The sequence below is a fragment of the Podarcis pityusensis genome, assembly GCF_964106645.2.
Source record: "Podarcis pityusensis genome assembly, chromosome: 1".
Taxonomy (NCBI): Eukaryota; Metazoa; Chordata; class Lepidosauria; order Squamata; family Lacertidae; genus Podarcis; species Podarcis pityusensis.
In genome coordinates, this window is record NC_138028.1 from 17,609,398 (window position 1) to 17,629,047 (window position 19,650).

The 19,650-nt window shown below is 43.4% G+C and overlaps 1 protein-coding gene across 1 annotated transcript in view; it reads right to left on the bottom strand.

Moving 5' to 3' along the window:
- The window catches only part of HHIPL1 (HHIP like 1), a 34,290-nt gene that overhangs the window by 3,536 nt on the left and 11,104 nt on the right, over positions 1-19,650 (bottom strand). Inside the window, exons 2-6 of the mRNA XM_081020597.1 lie at positions 18,040-18,686; positions 11,659-11,802; positions 8,002-8,330; positions 4,083-4,209; positions 2,562-2,707 (exon numbers count right to left, since the gene is read on the bottom strand). Of these exons, the coding sequence (XP_080876723.1) occupies positions 2,562-2,707; positions 4,083-4,209; positions 8,002-8,330; positions 11,659-11,802; positions 18,040-18,686 (1,393 nt within the window). The remainder of the gene's footprint in view (positions 1-2,561; positions 2,708-4,082; positions 4,210-8,001; positions 8,331-11,658; positions 11,803-18,039; positions 18,687-19,650) is intronic.

Here is a 19,650-nt window from a genome sequence, read left to right on the forward strand (position 1 = left end):
TCATGTATGTTGAAACTACTACCTTATTTTCAGATAGCCTTGTTTTGCTTCCAGGCATAGGTAAAGGTAAAGGGACCCCTGACCAGTAGGTCCAGTCGTTGACGACTCTGGGGTTGCGGCGCTCATCTCATTTTATTGGCCGAGGGAGCCGGTGTACAGCTTCTGGGTCATGTGGCCAGCATGACTAAGCCGCTTCTGGCGAAACCAGAGCAGCGCATGGAAACGCCGTTTACCTTCCCACCGGAGCGGTACCTATTTATCTACTTGCACTTTGGTGTGCTTTCGAACTGCTAGGTTGGCAGGAGTTGGGACCGAGCAACGGGATCTCACCCCGTCACGGGGATTCGAACCGTCGACCTTCTGATTGGCAAGCCACCTGCGTCCCGTTGTTTTGCTTCCAACCTGATACCAAACTGGTGGTTTCGTGTCTATTATTGTACTGCACACCTCATACAGCTCCTAAGCTCCAACTCTCTACTTTGAGACTCTCATTCCTTAAAATGACATCCATTTAATGGCTATTTCAGTGCTATCCCGTTTTTAAAAACGAATGGTCCATCTAGTTGTTCTCCATCATCTGTTTGCAGCAAGTGCCATCTATTTGAGTGCCCAGAACCACCACCAGCCCTCAGTATAGCTCAGGGATCTTGGCAAAGAGTCACAATTGCAGACGTCAAGAAACTTCGGTTTACAGTTGCTGGGAGCCAAAACTCGTAAACTGCAAAATTGTGGATGCTGCTGCTTAGCAACAATGCTCAACACTGATGGGGTGACGCTTTTGCCTGCATGTGCTATGGATTGTAAAATGAATTTTCTCTTATAAACCCGTCTTGAGCGAATCATGCTGTAGATCTAATCAACAGAACTGCCCAAGGGAGCGTCACTATCTCAAAGGTCCTTCCTCTCGTCCCTGAAGCCTCCAAATCCACGGACCAAGGAATCATCCACATAACTGAGCACCCTCGGTTTTATTTGTCATATAGAAACTCCGACGGTGGCTATTATCATTAGTTTCCAATTTCGACAACTGAAAGCTTATCTTTTTCAAGAGTTAGCCTTAACCAATGAAACTGATTGAGGGTTGATTTGGGATCACGCTTCTTCATGAAATGCACAAGTAATTTATGGAATTCATTATTGCAAGATGTGCTGATAGACTTTTTAAAAAAAGAAATGAAAAAGAAAACCCACAATGATTAGGTAGATTCATGGAGAATAGAAACAGGGGCTAGCTAGGATGAGCCGAAATGGAACTTTCATGACTTAGGGCATCCCAGGGGCCAAAGGACAGGGAAGTTCTTCCTCTCCAACTGCAGAAAGGGAGGCAGAGGGAGAGATCCAGAGATACAAGCAATCCTGTTGCGGGGTAGAGAAACCTCTGCTGCCATTACCACTTCACTGTCACTGCTCCAATGGAAAAAAATATGTCATCCCGGGGTGGGTGGAAAACCTGCAAAAAGTGTTACGATATTGAATCAATGCAGCCGCGAGCTGCTGGTAGCTTGAAAGCAAAACATAATGGGAATGTTGGGACTGTTCCGTGGGAAACAGAGGGACAGTCAATTCACAGTGCAGAGGGCACCGGAATTAGCTCAGAGTGTAATATGAGCTGTACAGGAAGTACAGGAGGAGTTTGTCTCTCGACTGCTGAAGCTTGAAGAGAGCAGTCATGATTTTTGTAACGCTGCAAAGACAGAAATAAAGGAATGTAAATACGTTTCTGTCTATCTCTCTCCCCTGCCCGGGGGGGCAGGAAAGAGGGAGGGTGTTCTTCTCACTCTGAGAAGGATCGCCTATCGCGACCTCTGCCTGGATCCTGCTGGGGAATGCAGACAGGGAGGTCAACAGGAGATCAAGCCGGGTGCCTGGAGAGTGGCCAGTTTCTCCTGATAAAGGCTGTAGAAGAAAACACCATCCAAATGAAGAGGATGGAGGAGAAACACAGGCACCTGACATGGCAGAAGCTCTCCAGGGGTATGAGAAGGAGCCTTTCCAAGCCTTGCCTGGAGAATGACAAGGACTGGACCTGGGCAAAGCATGTGCTCTGCAACTCAACTGTGGTCCCTGCCCAAATCATAATGGTGTGTTGCCCAACTGTCTTAGCAGTGAATACGTCTTACAGGAGAAAGGCGATGGAGTGGAGAGAATAAAAGCTTGACGGATCAATGGCACACAGTTGCAGTGGACCTAAGGTGGGCTGAGGAAGAAGGCTTTGGAACAAAGAATCTGGCAACCAAGGAATGAAGAATTACGTTTGTCCAAAGAGAAGACGAAGAAGAGTTTGGATGTGATATCCCGCTTTATCACTACCCGAAGGAGTCTCAAAGCGGCTAACATTCTCCTTCCCCTTCCTCCCCCACAACAAACACTCTGTGAGGTGAGTGGGGCTGAGAGACTCCAAAGAAGTGTGACTGGCCCAAGGTCACCCAGCAGCTGCATGTGGAGGAGCGGAGATGCAAACCCGGTTCACCAGATTACAAGACTACCGCTCTTAACCACTACACCACACTGGCTCTCTGAGAGGGTTAGCCACACATGATGTTTAGCAATTTAGTGCTTACCGGCCTCGTCTTCAGCAAAAGAGATGATATACTGATAGTAGTTATTGATAAGTCCAGGAAACATGCAGGTTTGACCTGTTCCCATGCATATTTCATTGTACTGCCAATCCCCAGTTGCTCGATTCTCTCTCAAGGACATGAGGCGCCTGTGAGATAAAAAGCAAATGAGGAGCCCGGGGTGGAGCAGGTGCTTATTAACTTGCATAAAACAATTTGAGAGAGAACTTTGTTTACGCCTGCTCCAATCAAGATGGTTAAATGTGTTTCTTCCCTCTCTCCAGAACACTGGGTGCCTTCAACAGCAAATGGGAACTGAAGATGCACATAAGGACTGCCTGCATTTCTGGCACAGCTGAAGTGCACTCCTGAGCCAAATTAATTTGCAGCTCTGACCGCGAGTGATGAACATCATTTGCATATTGAACAGGGTGGGTGTCAAGCTATAGCTGAAGGTCAGTCTTTGTTCTACAAGGATAAGAGCATAACGAATTTTTTACCTTTTAAATTATCTCCTTATTTCCAGTACCTAAACCCTACTGCCATCTTAATCATGAGGACTAGATACCTTTTTTTTAAAGAGGCAAAGGTGGGATTCCTTGGAGCACATAAGCCATGGGAACTTGCACATGAAACCCATTGAATATATATTGCTAACTCCAGTTAAACATTGGCATATAACTGGTCTATTAAAGTTAGGACACTCGTGAGCTATAAAACCATGAAGGCTAGAAAGGCCACCTGTAATTGGAAGCAAAGTATTAAGCACTAAGAATATATCAATCCGTCAAACACTAATTTAACTAAAGACAATTTTTTGAAAACATTTATGGCAGGGCAAAATATTCAGATTCCTCTGGACTTAAGTTAAATATAAATCTGACTGCATGCAAAGCATGTTTACACATGGAACAGCAACATTAACCCCTCATCCTACTGTTACCTTCATAGACCTGAACATTCGTACGAATATAAAGACATAGGCTAATGGGATACACGAGTCAGTTGTGATAACATATTAGTGGCTGAACACTAAGCAATCATTGGCAGATTGGTAAGTGTTTACAGTGCAATAGGTTTTTGCATCTCATACTTGAAAATTCTGAGAGGAGGAATTTCCTTCAGTATGCATTTAAAGCCATAAGATATATATAATTGGCGCTTTCTGAAACAATGATGTAAAGCAAAAACAGAGTTATCCTTCAAAGTTCATGCTGATCTGAATTTTCAAATGCATTTTTCCAGCCAACAATGTTTACCCAAAAAAATGCACATATTAAGGGAAAGTGTGCATTAAAATGTGCTTATTAGGAGAATTCCACATTAAACGCGGATGGATTTTCATGAGGATGTTCTTTAAAAAATATAAGTAAAATAAAATTGCTGCAAAATGTAGAGAACTGAATTTAAGATGGGGGGGGGGATGAGGAAACTGGGAGATGTGAAATTGACAGATCCTCTCATCCCTGATTTTAGCTGGAATTGTTTGTTGCTCATCTCATGGCCGCTCTGCCTGTCACTTACCCGCTCATAAAATCTCCAAATATGTACACCCCATTCAAGTTTGGAGACTCACAACCCCGATAGACATAGCCTCCCGTCACCGACTTCCCCATTTTGTGTGGATAAGCATATATGGGGAGAACATCATCTGCAGAGTGGGGAAAAGAGAATTATCATGCCTGGAGGATGCAAATCAGCCATTCATATATCACAGTTCACTGAAGGCTGGAAAGCATCACACTGAATTCTGTTTCTTATTCTACAGCCTGCTTTGTTTTAAACCCCCATAGAGTAGAAACAGTGTTAGAAACTGAGATGTGAAAGCTAGGAGCTAAATGGCACCTTAATCTTAGGTTACGGGCACAACAATGGAATATCTAGGCTCACTTTTTTAATATAACAAGAATACAAAGCTGAAAATGAAGGAACTGCAGCTAAAATATTATGTTCATTTTTCACATGGACTAGTCCTTCCCCTGCCCACCCACCCCCCTTATATTCTTAAGAGGGTCTCTTCTCCAGTCTTCAGAAAGTAGCTGGAAGTGGGGAGGCAGAAAAAGGTCCTCCTTTCCTTCCACTCTGCAGTTTTAAATATGAAATCTTAGGTGCAGTACTGCTCCCAGAGCTCAGAAACGGCTCGCGATAATGAAATTCCCTGTCGTAAAATGAGCCTAGAACAATGGGAGTTTCGAACACTGAGTAGAAACAAGAAGGTATATTTTACAGAACCTTCTTCCAAAGACTGCAGCGTTTATAGGGCTCCTCTACCAGCAGAAATATCAGGGTTTTATTCCCCAAATACAACATGGTTTAACTCAGAATCCAGTTTATTTTACCACTTAAAAGTCCCCCTAAGTAATGTTGCATTGTCTACTTATTCTAGCTCTGGATGTTCCTAGCATGAGCAGGAACATAGGAACCTGCCATATTCTGAATCAGAGTAAGTCCATCTGGTTCAATATAGACTACACAGACTGGAAGCAGAGAAAAGTCCCAGCCTTATCTTGAGACACTAGGGGACTGAACCTGGGATCTTGTGCATGTGCTTTGCCACTGAGCTACCGTCCTTGCACAAACATTTCTAAGGCAGTGCGTGGGAGCTGGTTTTGAGGCTCTGCTGCAACCTTTACGAATGTATAATACATCATAGCAACATTTACGAACTACAGTGGTACCTCGGCTTACAGACGCTTCAGGTTACAGACTCTGCTAACCCAGAAATAGTACCTCGGGTTAAGAACTTTGCTTCAGGATGAGAACAGAAATCGTGTGGCGATGGCGCAGCGGCAGCGGGAGGCCCCATTAGCTAAAGTGGTGCTTCAGGTTAAGAACAGTTTCAGGTTAAGTACAGACCTCCGGAACGAATTAAGTTCTTAACCTGAGGTACCACTGTAGAGCCAATCAGCGTTTTGTGTGGGACTTCAGTTCCAGACCCCTTCCCCCCATGCATCGGCAGCGCATGTGTAAGCCCGCCACTTTCCATGATGTCTTTATCTACTTCCAGATTCAGCACCATAGGCATGTGCACAATCACGTGGCGTTCAGACACTCCTAACCTAAGATTACCAGATTTTTTTCCCAATGAATCCGGGGACACTTTTCAACTTCAATGGATTTTGTATGGGGACTGATTTGTAAATCCAGGGACTGCCCCCGGGAAACGGGGACGTCTGGTAACCTTATCCTAACCGGGAGTTCCCTATATTATAAACTGATACACACACAAATGTGAAGTCTGCCCCAGACCTCTTGGCTTCTATAAATAAGTCACAGCAGCGTCTACAAACAATTTTTCACAGCAGAAGGGCACCTTCCAACAAGAATGGGAGGATAACCTGATGAAAGAATACCAGCCTAAATGCACATGATGTCTGAGCTCATAATGGCTTCTTCACTTATAGCACCATCTGATTTATTATTTCAATCTGGTGAGAATTAAAAGGAGAAGAAAACTGCAATACTGCTTATGAGCGTCAGTCATTGGGATACAGACCCATGCTGACATTCATCCCTTTTGTGCAGATCCAGTTAGCCAATTTAGTTCAGATGACACTCTAGTCTGAAGCCTAGACTTGCATGCTGGCCGACTGATCTGAAGTCTAGATTTCACAACTTTTCTCTACTGACCTGGCTCAAAGTTTAAGAAGCTGGCTTGTCTTCTAAGCAGCAGTGACGGAATTTTATAAAGGACAAGGTAGCTTTTTAAAATCAACAAACAGAATGACTAATCTGTGCATGGGATTAAGAGTTTAGAAACTAGGTTTTTATTATTCTAACTAGACTGTGATTCTAAGCATTCTGGAATCAATTTCCAGTGAAATCAACGAGGCTTACTTCCAAATACATAGGTTTAGGCTTGGGACTCCCGCATATTTATCCCTTATGGTAAAAAAATAATAAACGCATTTCCTAGGGAAAAAACAGAACATGGAAGCCGGTAATATGTGCCTCTGTGGGATTTTCATTAAGTAATAGTCTGGACAGCAGAGCTAAATTTGTCTTTTCCACATATTTGTCGAGTCCATAATGCAACCACTCTGAAAATCTGGCACACCAGGGCATCATTAGCAACATAGCTGGCTAAGAAGCGGAACAGCAGCAACGGAACAGCAGCTCAGATTCCTTTTCCACTTCTCACTCGCTGTATAATCTGAAGAGCAGCAAGTCTGCTTCAGCACATTCTGCAATTCAGTTCCTATCCTCCTGGCCTGAAATTGTGACTGGAAAGTCTGAAGCTAGGTCTGCGGCTTGTGACTCTTCAAGCCTGAACAGAGCCTACCAGTGGCCAGATTGCTCACCAGAACAAGACGGTTTGAACATATTAACACCAATCCTGGCACAACTGCACTGGCTGCCGGTTAGTTTCCAGGCCCAATATAAATGCTGGTTTTGACCTATAAAGCCTTAAACAGCTCAGTGCCTCAATTCCTTAAGGTCCGCCTCCTCCCATAAGAACTGACCTGGTCCCTGTGCTTGTCATCTGACACCCTTATAATAATAATAATTTATTACTTATACCCCGCCCATCTGGCTGGGCTTCCCCAACCACTCTGGGAAGCTTCCAACAAATTATTAAAATACCGTAATACATCAAACATTAAAAGCTTCCCTAAACAGGGCTGCCTTCAGATGTCTTCTAAAAGTCTGGTAGTTGTTGTTCTCTTTGCCATCTGGTGGGACGGTGTTCCACAAGGAGGACGCCACTACCGAGAAGGCCCTCTGCCTGGTTCCCTGTAATTTGGCTTCTCGCAGTGAGGGAACTGCCAGAAGGCCCTCGGCACTGGACCTCAGTGTCCAGGTAGAACGATGGGTAGAACAATGTTTCTCTATGTTTCCTTCTCTATGTTTCCCATCCCAGAGAGGTTTGAAGGGTAGTAACAAGAGAAGGAGCCTTTCCTGTGGTGGCTCCCTGATTGTGAACTGCTCTCCCCATGAGACTGTCTTGGCACCATCATTACATGCCTTTAGGTGGCAGGCAAAAACATTCCTCTTTACCCAGGTCTATGGCTATTAATTAATCTAAGGCCTGTGAAAGTGTGGGGGAGAGGACTGTTAATATACTGACTATTTAATTATAAGGCTGTCTGCCAGTATGCTTTTTATTATGTTTTTAACATTGATGTTCTGAAATGTGTTTTTAGTGTTGTTCACTGCCCTGGGATCTTTTGATAAAGGGCAGTATTTAAATTGAAATAATAATAATAATAATAATAATAATACCAAAGGTTTGTGACATCTCCATCCTCTTGATGTCCCAAGAGCATCCCTCCATCCATATATATATATATATATATATATATATATATAACTAGTGATCTAGCTGCATGAAGCCTGATGCATCATGAGCCCAAACTGTGTGCTTCCAAATGGGTAATCCAAATTTCCAAAATCACCAAAGCAATTCACTGTCCAATTCAATTAACTCAGAAGCCATAATCACCTAATGAGGAATTGGTGCAAAGCTTTTTGTCGTAGCAGCTAAACCCTTCTCTTGCTCTCCAGCCGTAATTTTTCCCTTTCTCTACTATGTCGATTTCTTCAAATTTATTCTGCCCCACGTCGCCACAGAAAAGCCGGCCTTTCCCTTCCTTTGTGTAGGGGTCACCTCTGTCGAAAGAGCAGCGCCACATATTCCTCGCCCCATAAGCATAGACTTCTGGCCGGGCTTTTGGCTCGTTAATGAAAGGATTGTCCGGAGGGATTCTATAAAGAGGCCCATGGTCGTTGTTGTCCACATTGATCCGGAGAACTTTGCCTAACAGCGTTGACCTGTCAAAGGGCGAAACACCAAAATAACCTTCTGTTAAAACTTTCCCTTCCATTAGATTATTACAATACATGAACACAGCAGCAACGTTTCCATAAGCAGGGAGACTAACAGTGCATATAAATTTTATTAGGAGTTCCAACGGATGTTTTTGAAGATTTTGCACGGAAGTGCTATGGCATATTAAATAACCAGAAGTGATTTGGTAAATGAATCAAGCGTTTCATTACGCAATGGCTGGTCTCTGAGATGGGCTGCATAATGTGTACAAATGTATTTTCAGCTGACTGTGTTTTTGTCTGTTTTGATCCCATTTGAATTGTGTGCTTCCTGAATGTATTTTAATGTGTTCTGCTACTCACCCAAGTTTTCTACTAAATTCACTGGAAAGGTGAATTAATAAGCATGCATGTCTTTCTTCCTCACAAGCCATACCGGGTGAGAAGATATTGTTAAACCCTTCTACTTATGTAAATAATAGGTGGTTTGGAATGCATTCTTCCTCGCAGAAACCCTAAAAATTGGGGAAATGACTGGCAAAAGGGCAACATTCATTTTGCTCAGCAGACTGCCTGTGCCATCACTGGGCTTTCTAGTGAGACTACCAAGCTGAGAGTGTTTATTCTGGACATTCACACACCAGAACTTGGAGCAAGACCATCTTATTTCAAAGGGGCTATTGAGAATGCTTCCCAAGGATATGCCATTCTGCGGTCATCCATGTGACATATTTAAACTAGTGGCTTTAATGATTTCTTTAAAATCTTCCTTGGCTACTGACTGAAGTGGGTATCAAGCTACAAGAAAAGCAAGCTCAGTTCTGGAAAACAGTAAATTCAGCTTTTTGAATCATATTGTAAGAAAATCATTATATCATATATGGGACAAATATAATAATTTATTGGAAAATAAGACCCCTTGGTGGATTTCACCACTAGAAGTGTTAGCGGTCAAAAAATTAAATATGGAAAGAGGTTGGTTAAAGTTGTAGATAGAGGAGGGAAATCAGTTGAACTTGAAGAAAATATAAAACATTTGTTTACTGATTTTCTCCAATATCACCAACTAAATGATATATTTAAATTGGATAAAAAAGTGGGTTTTGGGAAAGAAATCTCAAGATTACAAAAAGATCTGTTGGAAAGTAATGAAAAGGTTCTGTCAAAAGTATATAAAATGTTGTCGGAGTGGGAGACTAAAGATGAAGAAGTGAAATCGGTAATGATACATTGGGCAAAAGCCGTGGGGTATAATATACAATTTGAGGCATGGGGAAAGTTATGGAAGGTTGATTTAAGATTTATTTACCGCATGCTGTTCATTAAAGGAGAAATATATGAAAATGATGTATAGATGGTATTTAACTCCTACAAGACTTGCAAAAATGTCAAATTTGTGTTGGAAATGTAAAAATAATGAAGGTACATTTTTCCATATGTGGTGGACCTGTAAATTAGCAAAATCATATTGGGAACTGATATACAACGAATTTAAAAAAAAGTTTAAAATAACCTGTATTAAAAAACCAGAGGCTTTTTTATTAGGCATAATAGGAGAAGAAATTCCAAAAGAGAAAAAGGTCCTATTTATGTATGTGACGACAGCAGTGATAATGTTAAATGCCCAGGGCTGGAAGGAAGGAAGAACCCCATCAAAAGAAGGATGGATAAGGTAATTAATGGACTATGCTGAAATGGCGAGAATGACTGGGAAGATCAGACACAAGAGGACAATAATTTTTTTAAAAAAATGGGCTCCTTTTGTAGAATATCTGAAGGAGCACTGTAAACATTTAAAAACGTTAGAATGGCTTAGAGTAACACTTGTGATGTATCAGGGAGAGATTTTAATAAGAGAGGTGAATAAATCAGATAAAGGTACAAAGACGCAGAAAAGAAAAGAGACAATGATTGGAAACGGGGGGAGTGGTTGGGAACCTCTTAAAGATATTGTTTTGTGTTTTGGAATGAATGCAATATGTAAGCAAAAGCTTTCTAAAAATTTATATATATATATATTTCAGCTGAACTTTGAATGTTAAAATCCCTGGGCACTAAAGGTAAAGGGACCCCTGACAGTTAAGTCCAGTCACAAACGACTCTGGGGTTGCGGTGCTCATCTCACTTTATTGGCCGAGGGAGCCGGCGTTTGTCCGCATACAGCTTCCGGGTCATGTGGCCAGCATGACTAAGCCGCTTCTGGCGAACCAGAGCAGCGCATGGAAATGCTGTTTACCTTCCCATCGGAGCAGTACCTATTTATCTGCTTGCACTTTTGGTGTGCTTTCGAACTGCTAGGTTGGCAGGAGGTGGGACCAAGCAACGGGAGCTCACCCCGTCACGGGGATTCGAACCGCCAACCTTCTGATCGGCAAGCCCAAGAGGCTCCGTGGTTTAGAACACAGCGCCACCCGCGTCCCTAACTTCAACAGAACTTCAACAGAACTTACATACCACTTAATTGTAAAAAAAACCCCTCTAAGTGGCTTGCATAAAATATACATTAAAATTACCGATAAAAGACAGAGGTTAAAAACAAGTTGATATTCAAGAAAAGTTCAAAATGTAAATAAAACCAGCAGTTAAATGCATACACAAACAAGTTTTTAGCAGGTGATGAATACAATACAGTGAATATGCCAGCCTAACGTCTTCCCTGCACCAATGTATTTTATTAAGGCTTTTCATATACAACACAATAAACAAAACAAATGTCTGCCCAATGTCAATGGGAGTTCTGGAATGCAGGTGCTGCCACACTGAAATACTGATTCCTTACAGGTGTGCAATAGGCTTGTGTCTGAATCAGTCATATTTAATGTGCCATATTCACAGCTCAGAAACTTATGGTGGACAATATGCTCTGTACAACATTAGGCTGCTGGTGACAAATACTGGCAAAGAGCTAGTGCTTTTGCATTTGGAACCAAAGGTACCTTTTTTTTTGGCACTATTTGTACAAAAGTTGGCAAATTAGGCAGAATTTTGCCAGATCACAAAATACACAAAATCTGCTACATAAGAGCATGCCATCATGCCAGCCTTCTCCAAGCTGATGCCCTCTGGATGTTCTGGACTACAAGTCCCATCAGTCCCAGTCTGCATAGCCAATCGTCAGGGATGATAGGAGTTGTAGTCCAGACCATCCGGAGGGCATCATGTTGGGGAAGGCTGCATTATTGCACTGAGTTGCCCAGCATGCAACCTGAGGTCAAGAAAAGCAATAAAGGTATGTACTACTGCTGAACCTAATCTGACTTCTACATAAAATCAACAGAGTGCAGCCTGCCTGCCCCATTCCCAAATAATATCATGTCTGTCCGACTCCTACTTGTTTTGAGCATTTCCAAACAATCCAAAAGGATCACCGGCCATTCCCCCATCTCCAGTGAAGATATAAAGATAACCATCATCTCCAAACAACAACTCGCCTCCATTATGATTGGAAGCAGGTTCATCTATCTCGAGAATTACCCTGCGGAGAAAAGAGAGAGAAATAATCATAGCAGCAAAACATTTGCAATACAGATGAACACTAAAACAAAACGAAGTTTGTTGACATTTGTTAAGGACTGGAAACTTGTTATGGACTTTTTGTGTGTGTGTGAAACAGAAAATGGACTTGTAATATCGGGATTTGACGACTGAAAAAGAAATACTGGTTTATAGAAGATATAATGGTTGGATTTTAAGGAATGAATATTATAAGTAGTTGCAGGACAGCGAGCCAAAAGTCCTTTTACTCTTTTCTATCTTTCTGTAGTCCCCCCCTCCCCACTTCTTTCCCCTTTCTCTTTTTTTGAGTTTCTCTTTTTCTTGTCTTTTCTTCTTTCCGACTTTGTTCTTTTCAAAACTAAGTAGCTGTTTTATCTTAGCATATTATAAAAAGATACTTTGTAATGGGTGTGTATTTTTTGCACATCTATGAATAAAATAAAGGTAAAGGGACCCCTGACCATTAGGTCCAGTCATGGCCGACTCTGGGGTTGCAGCGCTCATCTCGCTTTATTGGCCGAGGGAGCCGGCATACAGCTTCCGGGTCATGTGGCCAGCATGACTAAGCCGCTTCTGGAGAACCAGAGCAGTGCACGGAAATGCCGTTTACCTTCCCGCCGGAGCGGTACCTATTTATCTACTTGCACTTTGATGTCCTTCGAACTGCTAGGTTGGCAGGAGCAGGGACTGAGCAACGGGAGCTCACCCCGTCACGTGGATTTGAACCACTGACCTTCTGATCGGCAAGTCCTAGGCTCTGTAGTTTAACCCACAGCGCCACCCGCGTCCCACATATCTATGAATATGTATTAATAAATAGGCGCATATATATATGTGTGAAACTCTGGATAAAATGTTCATGAACTGAATGCATATATGTGCTGTCCAACTCCTCTTTTGAACTTGGCAATAAAAAGTGCAAAGGTGTTTGGTTTTGCTTTGACTGAAGACACAAAGCAGGACTAGGAAACCTTGACTCTCCAGCTGCTGTTGGACAGCAACTCACATCACCCTTGACCACCAACCATGATGGCTGGAGCTGATTGGAGCTGGAGTCCATGAGCACCTGAAGGACCACAGCCTGACCATCCTTGACAACGTCGCAATTCTTTACAGATCCTATCAAAAGAAGGTGGCTTGTTTTCCTTTTCTTTTTTACTTTGTTCAAACCAGAGTACAGCATTTGTAAGGAATTATAACTGTTGGTTAGATAAGCATGGATACATTTAATATGTTAAGGATGGGTGAATCTGTCCATTTTGGTTGCTTTCCGTTTCCCACTTTCCCCATCTTAAGTTCATGAATCAATTTGTGTTCCATGAAAAAGGTTTACCTTTTTTTTTTAAGGCAGAACGTAAAAGTATGGAAACTGTATTCCACAAACCACAAAAGCAAAACTGAATGAGGCAACACTTGACTTTATGAAGATAAGGCCAAGATCCTTTCGTTCCCACCCTTCCCCCAGACGTTGTTCATCTTCAAAGCGTTTCAGCTCTTGAGTTGAACCAGCACACATACACACACCACAGAGCTGCCTTAGCAAGAATACAACGCTATATACAATATGCCTCACAAATCCCCAAAGTGGTTTTATATACCGTATATAATGGAGCAAGATGAATACATGCTTAGTAGGGAATCCGAAGGAAACACTGTCTGAATTTTAAAGTAAAGGCAAAACACACAGTGAGCCATGCTTGCAGGATAAGCCTATAGTTCCTATCTGGAGGACATACATAAAAGGGGTAGATAACCACATTCAATTAGCACTAGAAACAGGTCTTAGAGTCATAGAATTGTAGAGTTGCAAGAGACCTCCAAGGGTCATCTTGTCCAACCCCCTGCAATACAGGAATCTCAACTGAAGCATCCATGACAGATGGTCATCCAACTTCTGCTTAAAAACCTCCAATGAAGGAGTGTCCACAACCTCCTGAAGGAGTCTGTTCCACTGCTGAACTGCTTTTACTGTCAGAAAGTTCATCTGTATGTTTAGTTGGAATCTCCTTTCTTGTAATTTGAAGCCCATTGGTTTGTGTCCTACCCTCCAGAGCAGGAGAAAACAAGTTTGTTCCCTCTTCCATGTGACATCCCTTGTGATATTTAAAATAGCTATCATATCTCCTCTCAGTCTCCTCTTTTCCAGGCTAAACATACCCAGTTCCTTCAACAGCTCCTCATAAGGCCTGGTTTCCAGACCCTTGATCATCTTGGTCACCCTCCTATGCACACGTTCCAGCTTGTCCATATCCTTCTTAAACTGTGGACACAGTACTCCAGGTGTGGTCTGACCAAGGCAGAATAGAGCAGCACTATTACTTCCCTTGATCTGGACACAATACTTCTGCCAACATTGAGAGTGAGAGCACCCACTGTGGTCTTTAAGGACATAAGAAGAATCTTGCTGGATCAGGCCAAGAGCCCATCTAGTCCAACATCCTGTTCTCACTGTGGCTGACCAGATGCGTTCTTGGAAGCCCACAGTCAGGACCTAACCAATACTCTCCTTGCTTATGGTATCCAAATGCCAGTACTCAAAGAGACGAACTGCCTCTGATAGCAGAGGATGAACACAGTCCTCATGGGTAGTAGCTACTGATAGCCTTCTCCTCCATGAAATCTGTCAAATCCTCTTTTAAAGCCATCCATAGAATCATAATTTAGCTAGGCGCTGATTGAAGAAGTGCTTCCTTTGTCTGTTCTGAATCTTCCCAACTGTTAGCCTCACTGGATGACCCTGAGTTCTTATCTCTCTCCAGTTTCTCCATCCCATGTGCCATCTTAACGTTTTGTTATCATGTCCCCTCTCATTCTGTCCGCCCACCCACAGGCATGCACACACACACACACACACAAATATTTGCTGGCCAAGGCACAAATCCACTTAAAGACCCACTTCTACCTGCAGTGATTAAAGTGGGCTGGTGTTGCTTTCCACCCTTCCTCACTGCTGTTTTGTCATGATGACCTCACGTCGAGCTAAATGTCTGGAGACGCCCAAAGTACAACCAAACAAAAGGCAGTCCAGCTGGAACTGTTCTCCTGTGTTCCGAGAGCCCAGACGGTTCAATGAAAAACAAAATGAAGGCCACCTGACGTTATCTTTTCCTACTTGCTTTCCAAAGACATGCTACTAAACGGCCACAGTTGCACATCTAGTTGCATCAACCTGCTTTGCACAACTAGCTCTGCCATTTGAATCGCTGTTTCCTGTTCAATGTAAGGAAACCTGGTCTGTTGCTACTCAGCTAGCTATGCCACACCTCGGCTCCAGGCCAACTGACCCCCTTGTCCAACTTTTCCTGTTTTCTGTTGAGGGTCCTAGTGTTTGGCCTTAAGAGCATAAGGCTCTTAAGTCCCACTGCCCTATCCACTAGAAAGGAAAATGTCCTTTCTGCCACTACAGAAATCACCTGATTTTGGGCAATTCCAACCTTGATGAGCAACCCTTCCATACCTCCCTCAGGTAAAAAAGATAAATGTAAAGGACCCCTGGATGGTTAAGTCCAGTCAAAGGCAACTATGGGGTTGCGGCGCTCATCTTGCTTTCAGGCTGAGGGAGCTGGTGTTTGTCCGCAGACAGCTTTCCAGGTCATGTGGCTATCATGACTTTAACCGCTTCTGGCTTAATGGAACACTGTGACGGAAACTAGAGTGCACAGAAACCCCATTTACCTTCCTGCTGCAGCAGTACCTATTTATCTACTTGCAGTGGTGTGCTTTCGAACTGCTAGGCTGGCAGGAGCTGGGACAGAGCAACAGGAGCTCACTTCGTCGCAGGGAATCGAACCACCGACCTTCTGACTGGCAAGCCCAAGAGGCTCAGTGGTTTAAACCACAGCGCCACCTTTTACCTTTACCTCCCTCAGGTAGACACCTCCCCACCAGTGCTATTTTTTCCAGAAAAAGAGGTCCCGGAACTCACCATGAACACCTCCCTCGTTCTCTTAGAATGGCAATGGCGTCCACCTAAGGAGTGCTGGAACTTCTTAGTTCTGGCCGAATAAAAACCCTGCCCCCCACCCTACAAACCAAGAGGCTTTTGCAGGGCTCAGGTGGTTACAGGAGGAAAAACGTTGTGGGAATATTTCCTTGCATGAACTTTATTAACTTATCTTAGCATCCAAGCCAATATATTCACCATGCAGCCCTAGCGGTAGGAGGGGGCTTGCCTCCCTATTTTCTTCTGACAAAGGTACCCTAAACGCACAAGAGAATCTCATATTGGTGAGCAAACCAGACCAGGAATATTTTAGGAGAGTAGAGATTGTCAACTGTCCTGTCCTACTGGTGCAAAGAGTGGTGTGGATGGCTTCCCTTGCAGTCCCTTCCATTAGGCAGGCAGGGTCATGAAGCATAGACAGAACAGACCTAACGCCCGTCAGGTCACTGGAGTCAATCACCACAGTGGGCTCGAGTCCTGGCAGCAAAGTCATGGGAGGCAATAAAACATACTTGAGTTCTCACGCATACATCACAATGCTATCACCCCTGCCTTTTGAGCAGCAACTTTGCTCTTCACAAATTAAGTGGGAACTGCGGCAAACATCAGTGCAAATGCGCAGTGAAGAAGGGAACCGAGAAGCACAGGGATCTATACATGCCAATGTGCAACGCAACAAGAACATCTTTCTGCTGGAGGCTAAAACTGAAGGGGATTTATCTGAATTCTAAATATTATTTCCTATGGACAGCTCTGCAAAACTTTTTGGCCCCTTGAGAACACTTAAAGCATGATTTGTTTCTGTTCATGCAATCTTGAGCCTATAAAGGGAATGAAAGTCATCTTGACCAGGGATGGGTGGCCTGTTGCCCTCCAGATGATGGACTACAGTTCCCATCACCCTTGACCACAGGCCATGCTTTCTGGGGCTGATAGAGGAGTCAAACAGCTAGAGGGTCACAGGTTCCCTATCTCTGATCTAGGACAAAGCCACTGAGCCGCTCCGTACTAATTCTTCTGCAGCTAAACAGCCATTATCCAAAGCATTGTGTGCCAAAAGCAAAAGGCACTGGAGCCATAGGTGTCTGTAGACACAGAACAGTTTAGTAAACACGCCCAGATGTCTGAAACCAAGCCAGCTGAACCACATGCTGCAGAAAATGAAAATCCCCAGGAGGGGAACACTCATTTGCAGACTCTAGTATGGAGTTTAGTATAGTAGAATCTAGTTAGCCACTATATTTTCTTGGCCCTCTGACTCATGTCAATCTTAGCCAATGTCCATCTTCAGTTGTGGCGATGGCCAATGAAGGGATCTTCAGAAAAACCATTTTACCTTTTTTATTTTATTTTATGGTGCTCCTCAGACTGGGGGAGCAGTGTATTCCAGAAGCAGCCAGGAAGCATCAAAGACACAAGCTGCATTTCGTCTATATGTTACTTTTTCACACTTTCCTACTCTGGGTGGCTTGGTCTATCCATGCATCAGACTGTAGCTTTCTGTCTGCAATGGAAGCATGCTAAGATGCAGGTAACAGAATGTGTTGCTGTTAGACTGTGTACGCATTGCCATTTGCTCCCATGACTGGCATTCAAAGCCATGTTCACTTGATATTACCTACAATCAATAACTAGCCTGCATTTTCTTGAAAACGACTGCTTTTTAAATGCATTTTCCCTGTAACCAGTTTCCATCTGATTTGAAAACGGAAACTGCGGTTAAGCTGAGATGTGTACATTTGAAATAGCCATCGCTCGTGCCCAGATGACAGCTTCATGAATAGGAGTTATGGGGGGTTGCAGGCCTGGGGAAACTAAACACGTTCGGTGGTACCTTTGTTTACGAACTTAATCCGTTCCGGAAGTCCATTCTTAAACCATTCTTAAACCAAGGCACGCTTTCCCTAATGAGGCCTCCCACCGCCAGTGACCTTCCACCATTCAGATTCCGTTCTTAGGCCGAGGTAAAGTTCTCAAACCGGGACACTATTTCCAGTTTTGCGGAGTTTGTAAACCAAATTGTTCTTAAACCGGACTGTTCTTAAACCGAGGTGCCACTGTACTGTACATTGAGTGAATAGATCCCTGCTCCCTCCCTAGCGTGTACAGCAATATGTACATGTGACTTGAAACACAGCATGCAGGGATGGGGTGGGATAGCACTTGCTGTGTTTTAAGCCGCTAATGTGTACACAGCCAAAGAAATCCTTAGATGTGCATGTTTGCCCTCCAGCCATCTTAAATAAATGTGACAGATAAAGGTGCATACAATACCTTTCAGAACCATGGTCCACAGAGTTCATGTCATCAGGAGAAATTCTGAACTCACTGATTCGGATTCTCTCTTCATACTGCACTTCAACTGAATAGTAGACATACACTTTACCATTAAATTTGAATTTAGGATGGAAGACTATACCTAGAAAACCTCTCTCATCTCCTTCCCAAGGTGAGGTCAGTACAGCTTCACTGATGTTCAGAAATGGTTTTTCAAGCCGTGACCGATCTGGGAGGTAGGTCCAGACTAAGCCAACTTGCTCAGCAATGAAGAACCTGTGCGTTCCGTCGTTTGCATGCACCATGGCCACTGGATTCCTAAGCCCGTTAGCGACCTCAGCTAGGCACAACTGTAGACATCCTTCTGAATCAGCAACCACTACCCCAAGGTTTTGATTGAGATTGTTATTGACCAGGAGGTGGGGGAAGCAGTAGTCGGTGTCGTCGAGGGACAAATAACGACAGAACTTTGCCATGTTGCCTTCCAGGGACAGTAACTCTTCATCTGGGGTAAGGTAACGGAACATGGCCCTGCAGGTTTGCCACACTTGTACGCAGTAATCTTTGCATAGTCCTGGCACAGTTCTCTCTGGAGTGGAAGGGTCTTCAGCATCATACAGGTGAGCAGCATAGGGGGAGCATTCCTGCAGGTAAAGGGAGAAGCCTGTCAGTTGTTTCTATTCATTGTATCATTAGCCCAAATAAGAGACTCTGCTTTGACTCACTAAAGGCCAAACTAGATGTGATATTAAATGCATGAATGCATTAACACAGGGTTTCCCAAACCTGTGTCTCCAGTTGTTTAGGGACTACAACTCCCATCATCCCTAGCTAGCAGGACCACTGGTCAGGGATGATGGGAACTGTAGTCTAAAAACAGCTGGAGACCCAAGTTTGGGGAAACCCAACCTTAACATGTCTAGAGTCCTCACCCCCACAACTAACAGCCATGCAGGGAAGCAATCAAAACCATAGGGAAGTGGGGATTAACTCTCTCTCTCCCCCCACCCAGTGTGATCCCAAAGGAAATTGCTCTCCACTGCAAGCTGCTATTGACACGGGGGGGGGGGGGCTTTGATAGGCATCAATTTAAAGCTTCTCTTCTGGAGCTATTGGGGATGTTTTCTGGAAACAATACTGGGTTAGATGGTTCAAAATGGTACATGACAGCGTCATATGTCAAGATTAGCTCTGTGCTTTGGATGTTTGGAGACCAGTTTACTGATCACGAGTAAAGCCATTATTTAAATATTGTTAAGATCCCAAAGTTCAAGATACTTTAAGTGTTCTAAAGCTGCAGCTATGTTGATTTTATAGCATTTTAGTATGCTGAACAACAACAAAAAGATCTTATTAGTGTGCTGCAACTTCAGAAAGAGAAAGGCTTGTTGGACGTCGACTCATATTTCTGCATGCAAAAGCAAAAAGATATAGATGTGGGCATTAAGCTACTTTTATTTTACTGCAACTACAGCTGAAACTTGGGGAGTTTAGCACACGGCCCAATGTGAGAATGTTAGTCATCTGTCTCGCCACAAAGAGACAAACAGAAGGCATTTAGAGAGAAAATGACTCAATGATTGCTTTACCATACACCAAGATTCAGTG